At 38.6% G+C, this 12,316-nt stretch overlaps 1 protein-coding gene across 1 annotated transcript in view; it reads left to right on the top strand.

The window, feature by feature from the left end:
* Positions 1-12,316, top strand: part of LOC111945631 (uncharacterized) — a 76,161-nt gene that overhangs the window by 20,611 nt on the left and 43,234 nt on the right. The window contains exon 4 of the mRNA XM_086880730.1: positions 4,769-4,837. Within this exon, the coding sequence (XP_086736856.1) occupies positions 4,769-4,837 (69 nt within the window). The remainder of the gene's footprint in view (positions 1-4,768; positions 4,838-12,316) is intronic.

The following is a 12,316-nucleotide window of genomic DNA, read 5'->3' as shown; positions in this document are numbered from 1 at the left end:
TTGGATTTTTGTTGCTCAGTAGTGTTTAGTCTAAGTTAAGGACTTTTCAGTCTCCTGTTCTCACATGACTCCCGTGTCAGTGTGTAGATACAGAAGCAGCAAAGAGGGAACCTGGCAAGGACAGCTGATCCAAACTGGCCAAAGGGATATTCCATACTATAGAATATCAGTATATGAACTGGGGGACTTGCTCAAGAAGGGCTGATCACTTCTTGGGGATGGGCTGGTCATCTGTCAGCAAGTGCTGACAATTGCATTGTGCATCACTTTACTTCTGGTAGATAATTTTCTACTCCTATTTCACCTTTATTCCTCATATATCGAGGAATATGTGATTTTATCTTTCTTTGGTTTTATTCCTCCCTCTCTCTCTCTCTCCTTTTCTCTCCATTACTACTACTACTACTATAGTAGTAATATACTATTACTACTATAGATGATTACTATTAATTATATTTTACTTAAATTATTAAATAATTCTTATTTAAACTGATGGGCTTAAACTTTTTCCTGATTCTCCTCCCCAACCCACTGGGGGTGGGGACAGAGCCAGTGGCTGTGTGGTACTTTGTTGGTGACTGCAGTTACACCAAGACAACAGTGCATTAGAAAACATAGACTGGACTTCCTAGCTTTATGGAACAAAACACTGTGTTGACTGATAACCTTCACTCAGATACTTTTCCATTATTTATTGCCAGGAAGCTGGAATGTATGACCTAATTCTTGGAGTGGGTCCTTCACTTTTCCTGTTAAGAATAACTCGTTCAATAGATGTAAATCTTGAGGAAGGTTCTTGGAGCCCCTCAGAAAGGAGAAAGAAAGCTAAGTAAAGTTCATTTACTTCATCTCCCTGTTCCGGGGCTTCTTCCATCATTTTTCCTCTGGGCAGTGCTCTTGCCCTGCTTCTCATTTCAATATCACTTGAGTCTTCCAAAATTTCATCTTGTTTCCACCTGACTGGAAGGAATATAATGGATGCAGAAGCCTGCAAGAAAGATTAGTGAGCTGCTCATGTCCTTTTCTCTCATCAGACAACTTGCAGTTGGATATGGTTGGTGCATTGTCTTGTCCTTTACAAACCTGAAAACTGTGACAGATCTTGGTTATAAACCAGAAAAATCAATGCTGCAAATTGCAGCTGTTCAGAAGCTGACCCACCAGCACTTCACATCTCTGCAGTAGCAATGGGAAGACAATTTGCTGTGGCACACCACCTTGTCCCAAGAAAAGTAACCCCCACATGTAAGCCACCTGCATACAAACCACTCACTGATCTTCCTTTTAAATGAATACACAGCTGCTGGGTCTTGAGGGGGAAGGAAGGGGCCTCTGGTCACTATAGAAGCTGGCATTTGTGGAGCCATTGGATGTATGTGAGCTAGAGGTGAAGATGCAGATGGTGACTTTTGACATAATGGTGGAACATGGCACTGACAGGAGGGGTGGCTTCAGTTTCCAGCACACTTTTTCTCAGAGAGCAGGCAGTGAAGGGGCAGAGTAGGAGACTACTTCTCACTCCTTCTCTCCCACATTTCCTCAAGGGACATCTTGAAGAGCTCCTACCTTTGTGGTCACACTATGTACTTATGGCTACCTCTGAACTCTAACTTAAAGAGATCACTACTAACATATTTTTAATAATAGTATATTAATGTATATTAATATACATTATAAGATCAATGATATAATTAACAATAGATAGTAATATTTATATATAATTTGTTTTTAGGTATATTTATTAGTTATTAATAATATATTGATAGATATTAATAAAAGCTGCTCTTAAAAGCAGTACAGACATGAATTTTATTAGTAAACTGTGGCCACGTAAAATGTACATGTGACTTGTTCAGTGACCCCAGAGCATGCTGAAGTTATCAGGAAGATACAGCTGGCAATGTTAGATCTCTAATCAGGAAACACTCTTAAGAGTGTTGAAGATAACAGAGACATTCTATTGGGAAAAAAAACAAGTAGCCGTTGTACAGAGGTCACATAACCCAGTCATTCACAGAGCTTTTGTAACAATCTGAGCATGCAGAGACTGGGTATATAAGATCCTGATGAAAACCACTAGTTGTTCACACACATTTTTGCTTCAGCCCTGGGTATGCAGAAATGTTCACTTGTTACCTTGTATTACTTATACATAAGTGTTAGAACATCATGAGGGGAACAAATAACCCATGTTTATATGCTTCCCAAAGCTCTGTTGTACTTCAGCTACAATTGCCTGTCTTACGTATAAAATGAAAAATCCCTCTATTTCAAGCCAGGTAATTTTCCCATGAGCTAAAGAGGCAAGTGAGCCTCAAAATTAGGTGATAACTGCATTGTCTTTTCATTTGTCATCACTGGTGATTGTAGGGCCTACATGATAAACACTGATGGCTCATATGATGAGTGAGGATGCACTGAAAAATTGTCATGATTCACTTACTTTTCTCTTACAGAACATTATTTCACACAACAGCCACAAGGAGAAAGTCACAGGAAGGGAACAGCTGTTAACAAGCCCTTAACAAATCACTTTAGTGGCCTTTTAGGTAAGACTTAATAGGAGTGATGGCGGGAGGAAACTGGTTAGAATTTTGTACAGCAAAATCTTGTTATGAGAGAACTCCAGGAGAAGATAATTTGTTCTTTATTTTATAAATGCAAAAATTATGACTTTACTAGCATGCATCACAAGGCCAGTGCTTAATAAGACATGCAGTCTCAGATGAAGAGCAGAACCTGTAATAAAGGACTAGCTGCTGAGCTAGCTGAGATGTCATGTTAACACTAATCCCAACTCCTTGGAGAACAAGTAAAGAGCAAAAGGACACACAGTCACACAGTGCTGTGCTATGTAATCACTGTAATAAGTGCATATTCCCAAGGAAATCGTTGCTGGAATTTTTTTAGAAGAGCTTTTTTGTTTGTTTTTTTTTTTTTTGTACTATGCAGTTGTAGTAGAGATGTAGCAAGACTGAGCTTAACAGAGGTGAATGCCTCGGTTGGTTGGGGAAACAAAAGATCTGCTCTACTAACATTTTTTTTGGATGAGCTCAGCTTACAATTATACAACTTCTTCTGCATTCTGCCTTTGAATCTGGCATTTTCATCTAGCTGGCTTTATAAAAAAAACTTGGCTCCAGGTAGCAGTTGATATTCAACAGCTTCACAATTTTTTTGATAACAGGACTGTAAGGGAATCACAGAAGCCACTGGTGTTGTTAACAATAAGGAGTGGCTAAAATATCTCTTTGGAGAGCTAAAGTTAAAAGGACTACATCTATTAAGAAATGAAAAATCACAAATATCTTCTGCTCATAATGTTTCCCTTTCTCCTTTTTCTCTTACCTCAGTTTTTCTAGCAGTAGTAGCATTAGCTTCTGGTTATCATGTTGTTGAATCTTCCTCTTCATTAATTCCTGGCTCATCTTCTTCTGAATCATGCCAAAATTTAACCCAGTGTGAAATTCTATGATGAGGTTGCAAAGTAGAAACTTAGCGGGGGAAGCTGATGCCAACATCCAAAGGAGTGTATACAGTCCTGTTCATCTTTTAAGGGAGATTTTTGATTGGTAGCTGCTCTGATCCAGCTCTACTCATTGGAGGTTAAATTAAAATTAACAAACAAACAAAACCCCAAACAAGCAAACAACAACAACAAAAAAACCCAAAACAAAAAAACAAACACTTGCCAAAACCACCAGAAAAAAACACTTCCACCATAACTCAGCCTCTGCTTTCCAAACTGTAACTGGCTTCATGCCAAAAATTCACTATTCTTTCTTCCAAAATTATCTTTTCAATGTTATAAACCCCACCTGCTTCCAAATGGAATACTGGTGAATTTTGAAGAATTGTTTTAGTTAGAGTGGAAAGAATAAAGTATACCTATGCCAGTGCAAGCAATATAACTTAATACTCTAAGTGTCATACCAGCAGTGTTTTCTTTCTCCATCTCTTCTTTGTCATTGTTAAGAATATGCTATGATACTTCTCTCTCTGGCCTTACAGTTTATATTCCATATAAATAAAAGCTCCCTCTTCCTGAGCATACCTTTGGGCTACCAATAAGTTGTACAAACAGAAAAGTTTTTTAATAACGTTTTGAAATAAAATTTCCAGAAATACAACCCTGCCAGCTCTCCAAACTTCCTGCATCCTCCTTCTTTTCTTCATACTTTTCAGGTAATGATATCACAAGGTAGTGTTTCACATGGGGAAGCTGAGGCACGGTAAATCTGCAGATGTTTGACAAAATCAAACACAGATCCAGGAACTGAAGTAGAAGAGCTGTTCTGGCCTTTCAGCATATGCCAGGAAAGCAAAGAAAGTTTGGGCCAAAAAAAAGGAAAAGAAAAAAACATGCTTTCTAGCAGAAATAGAACATTTGTCACATGCTGAAAACCTGACAAGAAAAACCACTGGCTATTAATTCCTTCTTTAACTTTACATAGGAGGGAGTCTAAAGAAAACCAAAGGAAGCTGAACCAACATTTAAAACCTGCATTGCAAAATTCTCATAAGTATGCAGGAAGCTATCCTTTCACAGTAATGCTCTCATTGCCATCTTTCAAATTTTGGTGTGGGTTTTTACCTCATATAAAATGATTGAAATTCCTTGTCCTCAGAAAAGAGAGCATGTCTCCTGCAGATGCAGTGTGCAGCCTTCTGCATTACTCTACCTTTGATTCTTCATTTTATCCAGTGAAGTTTTAAATAAACTTTAGCAAAAGAGTTTTAGAGAGCCTCACAGGAGCATATTTTACAGGCCAAGAGGTACTTCTGGGATACAAGTGCTGTGAGGAGGACATTTGGACTTGTGTTCTCTCTATGTCAAGTAAGTGACGATATAGAAAACACGAAGAAAGGGTGTCACCTTATACTCACAATTCTTTGAAAGACAATTAAAGCCTTTCTAGCTAAAGCAAAACAAAATCTGCAGATTCCACACAGAGTTTGGAAGTTGCCTACATCTCCCTGTAGACAAAGTTTATGTTTGTACTTAGAACACTTGCATCTGTGGCAACACAAAGTGCCTTATTCTCTCTGAAGCTTGTTGGGGCTTGCTGGGAGAGCTGCACAGGCAGCACTGAGCATTATGCTAAGTTCTCCACGTGAATGTTTCCCTCTCTACTGTTCAGTGGTACCATTTGTAAGAATATCAAAGCTTTGCATACTATTAGTCAGCGAAAGCAATAAATAAATGGTGTGCTTTGGAGTCCCTTGTCAATGAAAACATGAAGAAGGTGTTCAGGATCTCTAATGTCACAATTAACAGCACAGTGCTGTATATAACACACATCTGTTGCAGTGACACCCACAGACAAGGTTCTGTTCTTTTTTGTGAAATGCAATTCCCATTGGTTCTACCTACAAGACAGAAAAGGGACCCTCAGTCACTCCTTGTGGGAAAGCACATGATAAAGGTTGGGAGCTGGCTGAATAAATTTTCAATGTGTTTATCAAATTTTCCTTGAGAAGTATTTCAAGTCTTCATAACCTTATACTAATACTGATAGAGCAGCACAAGGCAGTGCTCAGTTTTTCCAGTGCAAAGCTATGAGTATCTTTCCAACAGGAGAAAATTCACAGTTTTGGACTTGCATGGTAAACACAGCTGAAAAATTCATTTTAATTGGGGTGATCTTTGTAGAAGACTCCAGTTTTTACTTTTTCAAACTTGTGCAAACATAGGTTTTCAGTAATGTTAATCAAATTGTTGATGGTAGTTTGGCAAGATTACAAAATTACACCAGTATGTCTACAAAAGTAGACATACTGGTGGGGGGTGCATATTTTGCAGCTGTTAAATGCTGTCCTGTACCATTTGGGAATCTGTAGTGTGATGTAAGTCTTAAAAAGTTTGGGGTTTTTCCCACTGGTCCTGGTATATCATTCTGTGCCCAGAATGAGGAAGGGTAAGGAATAATTTCCTTACCCTTTCCTTTATCTGCATGCTGCTCTATAGGAAGCCTCTTGCCTTGTTCACTGGTCATTATTTCAGCCTAGCTTTGTGTGATGTATCTGTGTTCCATGACTCTTTCTGTGTTCCATAACATAGGCACTTAAAGAAACTGAATTAATACACCATCACATTGTTCCCATGGGAGAAGGAGATTGTACCCTTCACATTTAAGCAAGAAGCAACTGAGATGCAGAAGAACCCAGGGAAAATCTTCCCACTGTTTGGAAAGTCCAGCCTGAATTCTCTGCAGCCTGATTTTTTGAGAGTGCCTTATATTAGCACTTGGGTTTAAGGTGCAACTTGCAAGGAGCAGGGTGCTAACACTCATAAATTTTGATGATAACATAATTAGAGAAGTACACAGTTTCAGATTCTGTGAGAATACTTCTTAAAAAAGCACTGTAACAGTGCACTGATACTTCAGTGACTCAGCTGGCTCCACTAGAGCATAAAACAGGTATTATATGAAGAACAAATTGGACCCTTTCTACCACATATTTATAGAAATTTGTTCTTACGCTAGCACAGATAATATGAGATTCCAAACTAGCAATCACATTGCCATCATGAGGCTCCACGACTTGTTATGTGTCACTCTATCACTCTGATGATAGCTATTTATCTTAGATCACAGCTTTCCTAGACACAGCCTAAATTATTTGCCTCTCAAGAGACAGCAGTCAGGCTTTCTGCAAGCGATAAAGAGGAAAAATATGCTGATCGAGTGCAATACACAGGTGCTTTTAAACACATCACTGCACTAGTTTTTGTTTTCAGTGGCTTGATCTTGAGAGCCTGTTTACTGACTGAAACAGCTGAGGGCAAACCTTTATATCTGGAAGGGATTATAGAATGACAGTATTATCCAGGTTTTTGGGGTTTTTTGGGGGGGTTTTGGGTGGGTTTTTTTTGGTTGTTGTTTTTGTTTTTTGTTTTTGTGGTTGTTGTTTTGACTTAAGGGCCTTGCTTGTGTAACTATGTGTTCCTTAAAACCTTTTGTCTTTTGTCGCATTCCTTCCCCGGTTTGGCAAAAGCCTTTGATGATTCCTAGTGGTTCTAAGTGTCAGTGGAGCTGCAAGTAGAAAAGTTTTTAAAAGATAATTAGCAATTCCTTGAGAAATTAGATAGACTTGTCCTTTTTGTATGCAAACAACTATGAAAAATCCTTTCCGGAATAGCCCATGATAGGTAACAGTCCCTTGGATTGAAGAGTTCTGGTCAGAGGACTAGGAGTCAGGCACCTTGCCCTCATGAATGCTATCTCAGATGTGTGTCTGCTCTCTGGACTCCTAGTGATTCTGCTCAGTCCTTGAGGTAGCATTTTTTTTTCTTGTTTTAGTAAAATTGTTGACAGTGACTTCAAAATTCAAACTGTCTTACACCATTCACTCTTTATAATGGGATTCTCCTTCTAGCACCTTTATTTTCAAGATTATGGCAAATAAGTGTTGCTGATAGAAACTCTCATTTGTACAAAGAGTGTAGCCAGCAGGACTCTGGAAGGGATCATCCCCCTATACCCAGCATTGGTGAGGCCACACCTTGCCTACTGCATTCAGTGCTGGGCCCCTCACTGTAAAAAAGTACATTGAGGTGATGGAGCGTGTCCAGCAAAGGAGAAGAAGGCTCATGACAGGACTGGAGATTGTCTGTTCTACTGTGCCTGCAGTGAGAGGGGCAGAGAAAATGGCATTGGGCTGAGACAGGCATTGCAATAGATTGCCCAGGCAGGTGGTGGGCACCATCACCCCTGGGATGGACACCACCATCCTTGGAGGTGTTTAAGCAGTGCCTGGGTCTGGTGCTGGGGGATGATTTAGTGGCTGCAGTGGTAGTGCTGGGTTGATGGTTGGACTTGATTATCTTAAAGGCCTCTTCCAGCATTGATGAGTCTGTGACTGTATACTGCTGCTTTCTCTTCTGTTGTGTTTCTTTCTAGTTCACAGCATGGCATTGGGTGAAAGTTATTTGCAAATTAGGATTTTTTTTTTTTTTTGCATTTGATGTGCACTGTGAATATTACTTTTTCCCCTTGGCTTTATCTCTTATTGCTTCTGAAGAGGGAAACTGTATTTTCACCCTCACTTTACAATGACTTTTGAGTAATTAGTTAGCAAAATGCATAAAGCTGAGGTGGAGAAAGATTTACTGCAGCAGTTTTAGTTGTATCCATACAGAGTGCCATCTAGGGGAGATCAGTAAAACCACAGCCAAGATTGATAGCCTCATTTGTCCTTAAAAATCCAACTGGAAAATTCTTCACCTGTAGGATAATGCTCCAGGATCTTGCTACAGCTACTGAGCACACTGCTTGGACTACATAGGGTGACATTAAAATTATAGGAAAATAAATTGGCAAGATATTACAACAGGATACAAATGAACTAGGTCCATAAAATCAATCATCCCTTGTTCAGCTTATGAGAAAAATGATGAGATTTAAAATTCTAAATTGTAAATGTAGTGATTAAATCAATTAAGAAAATTACTTTTTTTCTCTGATAGAACAGAAAGGAAATCTTTAACTCTTACAAATATATAAGGAAATTAGCAAATTTTTGTTTCATTTTGTTGGCCTGGCTTGATATCCTGTTCTAACTTTATATATTTTTAATCAATATATATTTGGGTAATATGATCAAATCCATAATTACACTTCTGCTTAACATTTCCCTTATTTAGCATTACTTGAGTTAGCCTAGAGAAGTCTGTTTTTTCTCCTATCTTTCTGGAAATTGTGATAGGCAAGCAAATAAATTCTGAAGGTCTCTAGGCACCTAATTATGCTGAGGTACTTTGATGATGCTTGAATTTCTAATATTATTTAATTTCCCAAGATAAACTTGCTAAAGAAAATTGTGTTTTATTTTTTATTCTTTTAGAAAGACTCCTAAAATTCTCGTAAGAAACACTCAGAATGGCCTGTGCATTTCAGATCAGCTCTTCAGTCTTTAGACATGGAGCCATATGCAGACTTGGCTCCTTTGTCCTGCAGGAAGCAGCATCTGTTCCTTACACCATCTCTATCTTCTCAGACTTGCATGTTCTTTTGTCATCTCTTTTTGGCCTAGCATGATAAAAAAACTGTATCTTACACATGCCAGTCTCACAAGGCATTGCTTAAAAAGTTCTATTTGAGTCTAATAGCCTTGCTGTATCTCCTGTACCACACACATTTCCTAAATTCTTTGGGTTAGGAACAGTCTTCATGCTCTATTCAGCTCCTAAGTCACAGTTCAGTCTATGGCTTGGCTCCTCAGTACTGTTAAAGACACATATCTGAAAGACATCATTCTGCTTATGTCTCTGACATCATCATTGCCTCATGATATAATACTCTTTTCCTGGGAAGAGCTGCGATACACTGGTGCTGTGTTAAATCAGCCAAAGATAGAAGCTGTTCTCACTTTTCCTTGAGCTGCACAGAGTGTTTTCTCTCCAATATTGACTTAACAATTTATACATATTTGATATTTACAAGTACCAATGGAAGTAAAAACTGAGTTAGCAAACATATCTATGTCATTCTGTCATTATGTCATCCTTCTCATGAATTCCTAGCACCCTTTTTAGCAGAAATCTCCACTCACATAACTTCAATGTGAACGTCTCAGTAAATTCCTTTACTTTTTGTAAGCATGATTTACAGAAGGGGCAATGAAAATCAATTATAATTATGGCTAACATGCTAAAAGACCTACTTGAGCTGTGATACTTGGAAGCAAATTGCTTGGTAGAAATTGTATGAATGGTTAATAAGTATGTAGTCTCTTCCTGCTCTAACACTTTTCACATCACTAAACTGAAAAACTCGAAGAGTTAATGGTATCAGTGGACAAAATTCCTCCCACTTTCATCCCCTTCCAAGTCAGTATCAGTATCCATTGATTTCTATAGGTCTCAGGCAGTGGGACATAACACATACTTCTGTTTCATGCGTACCTAAGTACACATAATACTTAAGTAGGTATACATATTTCTGAAGCCAGGGAATGGTAAAGAATCTTTTCTTTCACTGAGTAACAGTGGGTGAAGTTGTGCTGTGATTTATTTTTTCCTTAGTAGCCAGCCCTTTAATACAAGCTCTCCTTTCTCCCATTTCCTGATTTTAGGAGAGAGAGGTGCTGTTACTTAGCAAGTGGCTTTGTCTCTCTGCTTCATAACAAAATAACAAATCTAGAAGAATAGCAAAAAAAAGCCAAAAATTGCAATAACACAGACATTTTTTCCCTTTCTAAAGAACACCTATGAATAAATTATCCATAATAGCATAGGATTATCTTTTACAGTATCTACATTATAAAAAGCATGAAAGCAAAATTAGCTTCAGAAAGGTAAAAATTAGTTTGACAGGTCTTTTTTATTTTGTTTTTCAAGGTATACTACACTATGTGAAACAGAATTAATACCTAATAAATGTAGAAAATAAAGAAGGGAACCTGAATTCTTCATACTGGATATAACTGACAACATTATTTAATTTTGTTGGCCAACAAGTTTTTGCTTTGTGTTTTGTGTTTCTTAGAAGCATTAGAGCTTTGACATGCCCATGTACAATTGCAGGACAACTCCCATTTACCTGGCACTAAATTGCAGTAAATCAGAGTTTTATACTGAATAATCTGCCATGGGAGAATACTGCATGTGGTTAAGCCCTTGTCTCCTTGAAGTGTTCTATGTTAAAATGCCAAGATGGGAAATTGTATTAGCCAAATGCCTCTCTGTCTGCCAGTAGCTGCTTTAAGTGGAAATCAAGTGATGCGAAGAACCTGAACTGGGGCAAATCCTTCCTGAGTGAGGGACTGGTACACAGACATCCCTGGCCCTTTCTAATTAGCTCCAGCAGTCACTGTGCTCGTGATTCAATTAGCACTTTGTAATTGTAATTTCATTCTAACCCTATTTTTGATTTTTTATAATGCCTCAAGCTGGCTAAAGTTCCTTTCCTTCTGTCAGAAGGGAGTTACTAGCAGGGAGCTGGAACAGCCCTGCCAGACCTCCCCTGGCAGGCACTGTGCCTGCTATGTGAAAATGTACATTTCACCCTTCAGCTAGATCTAATTTAGAAATCTTTGAGCTCTTAATGATTTCCTATAGTTTGGCCTAATTGAATCTAAGTGCTTTTGCATTAAAACTAGAATGCCCAGCTGGGCTGAAGCTGAAAACTCGTGACCTCAAAACAGAGTCCCAGAAACACAGAAACCCTCCTCTATATTGGCAGTTACCACAGCAAAGCCACAGTCGTCTTCCATTTAGAGCTGGTGCATCGACTACAAAAGTAGTTAAAACCAGAGTCTTCTGCAGAACTGGATTACCATCAACACGTGCAGCAGCTGCTCTCTGCAGTGATGCTGCTGCAGCCAGAGGGACTCTACTGCAGGAGCTTCTCTGGCCAAAGTGTCCCCCTGGGTGGGAAAGGGGCTCTGTTTCTGCTGGGAAATGTGCCACCCAGGTCAACATCACAGCGGGGAGCTGGACTCTGGAGCTCTCCCTTCTCTGTCTCACTTGAGATGCTGCATATGACTGGCCAGCACCTCAGAAGTTCTACCTCCAGCAGGTGCTGTGAGCAGGGAGAGACATGATGGCAGACCCAGAAAAAGCTGCCTAGGCTCCCCTCTCTGTGTCTTCCACCAGGGTTTGTTGTTGGCTTTTCTCCAAATCTATTAAAGCCACTAGTGAAATCTCATCAGTTCTTCTGTGAAATTCTCTTTTTGAAGGCTTCTACAGTGAAGGACCATATACCATGAAGGGTTGATCTACTATCAGTGTTTTATTTGGGTATTCTTTCCCCAAATTCTGCTGTTCTCTTTAATGTTCAGGCAGGAATGAGAAATATTTGCACAGTGTCTAATGAGAATCCTCTTCTAAGAACACCACATCACAAGTGCATAGTACAGAATTTCTTATTGGTCTATTAATAAACATAAAATATTAACAAATATCTTTCAAGCACAAATACAGAATATGAACTCATAATCTTATCCTCAAGCTAAGAATTATTCAAATGATGGTATGAAAAATATCTAATAATTTTCTAGCTAGTAAAATTATATCCCTGCAAAACTAGACAGACTTGTTTTTTGTTTTAAAGACTAAGTTTAAGTAAAAGCACTGCTGGTGTGTCCAGGGGGTTGGAAGAACTTAGGCAATTGCTCAGTTCAACATAGAAATACATTCAAACTAAATCAGACTGTTAGGCTCTAATATTTATATTTTACAATTTCTGGCCTACAAATTATATTTCCACAGTAAATATCATTGCAGTATAGCAAATTATTTACAAAAGATGAGCTAAGGGAAGAAACTGCATCACTTCTGTTTTCATTGAGGTGAAAAACACAATCATCTTAC

The sequence above is a fragment of the Cyanistes caeruleus genome, chromosome 3, assembly GCF_971803275.1.
Source record: "Cyanistes caeruleus chromosome 3, bCyaCae1.hap1.1, whole genome shotgun sequence".
Taxonomy (NCBI): Eukaryota; Metazoa; Chordata; class Aves; order Passeriformes; family Paridae; genus Cyanistes; species Cyanistes caeruleus.
The sequence above is the reverse complement of the archived record's forward strand: the minus strand, read 5'-3'. Positions and strand labels throughout refer to the sequence as shown.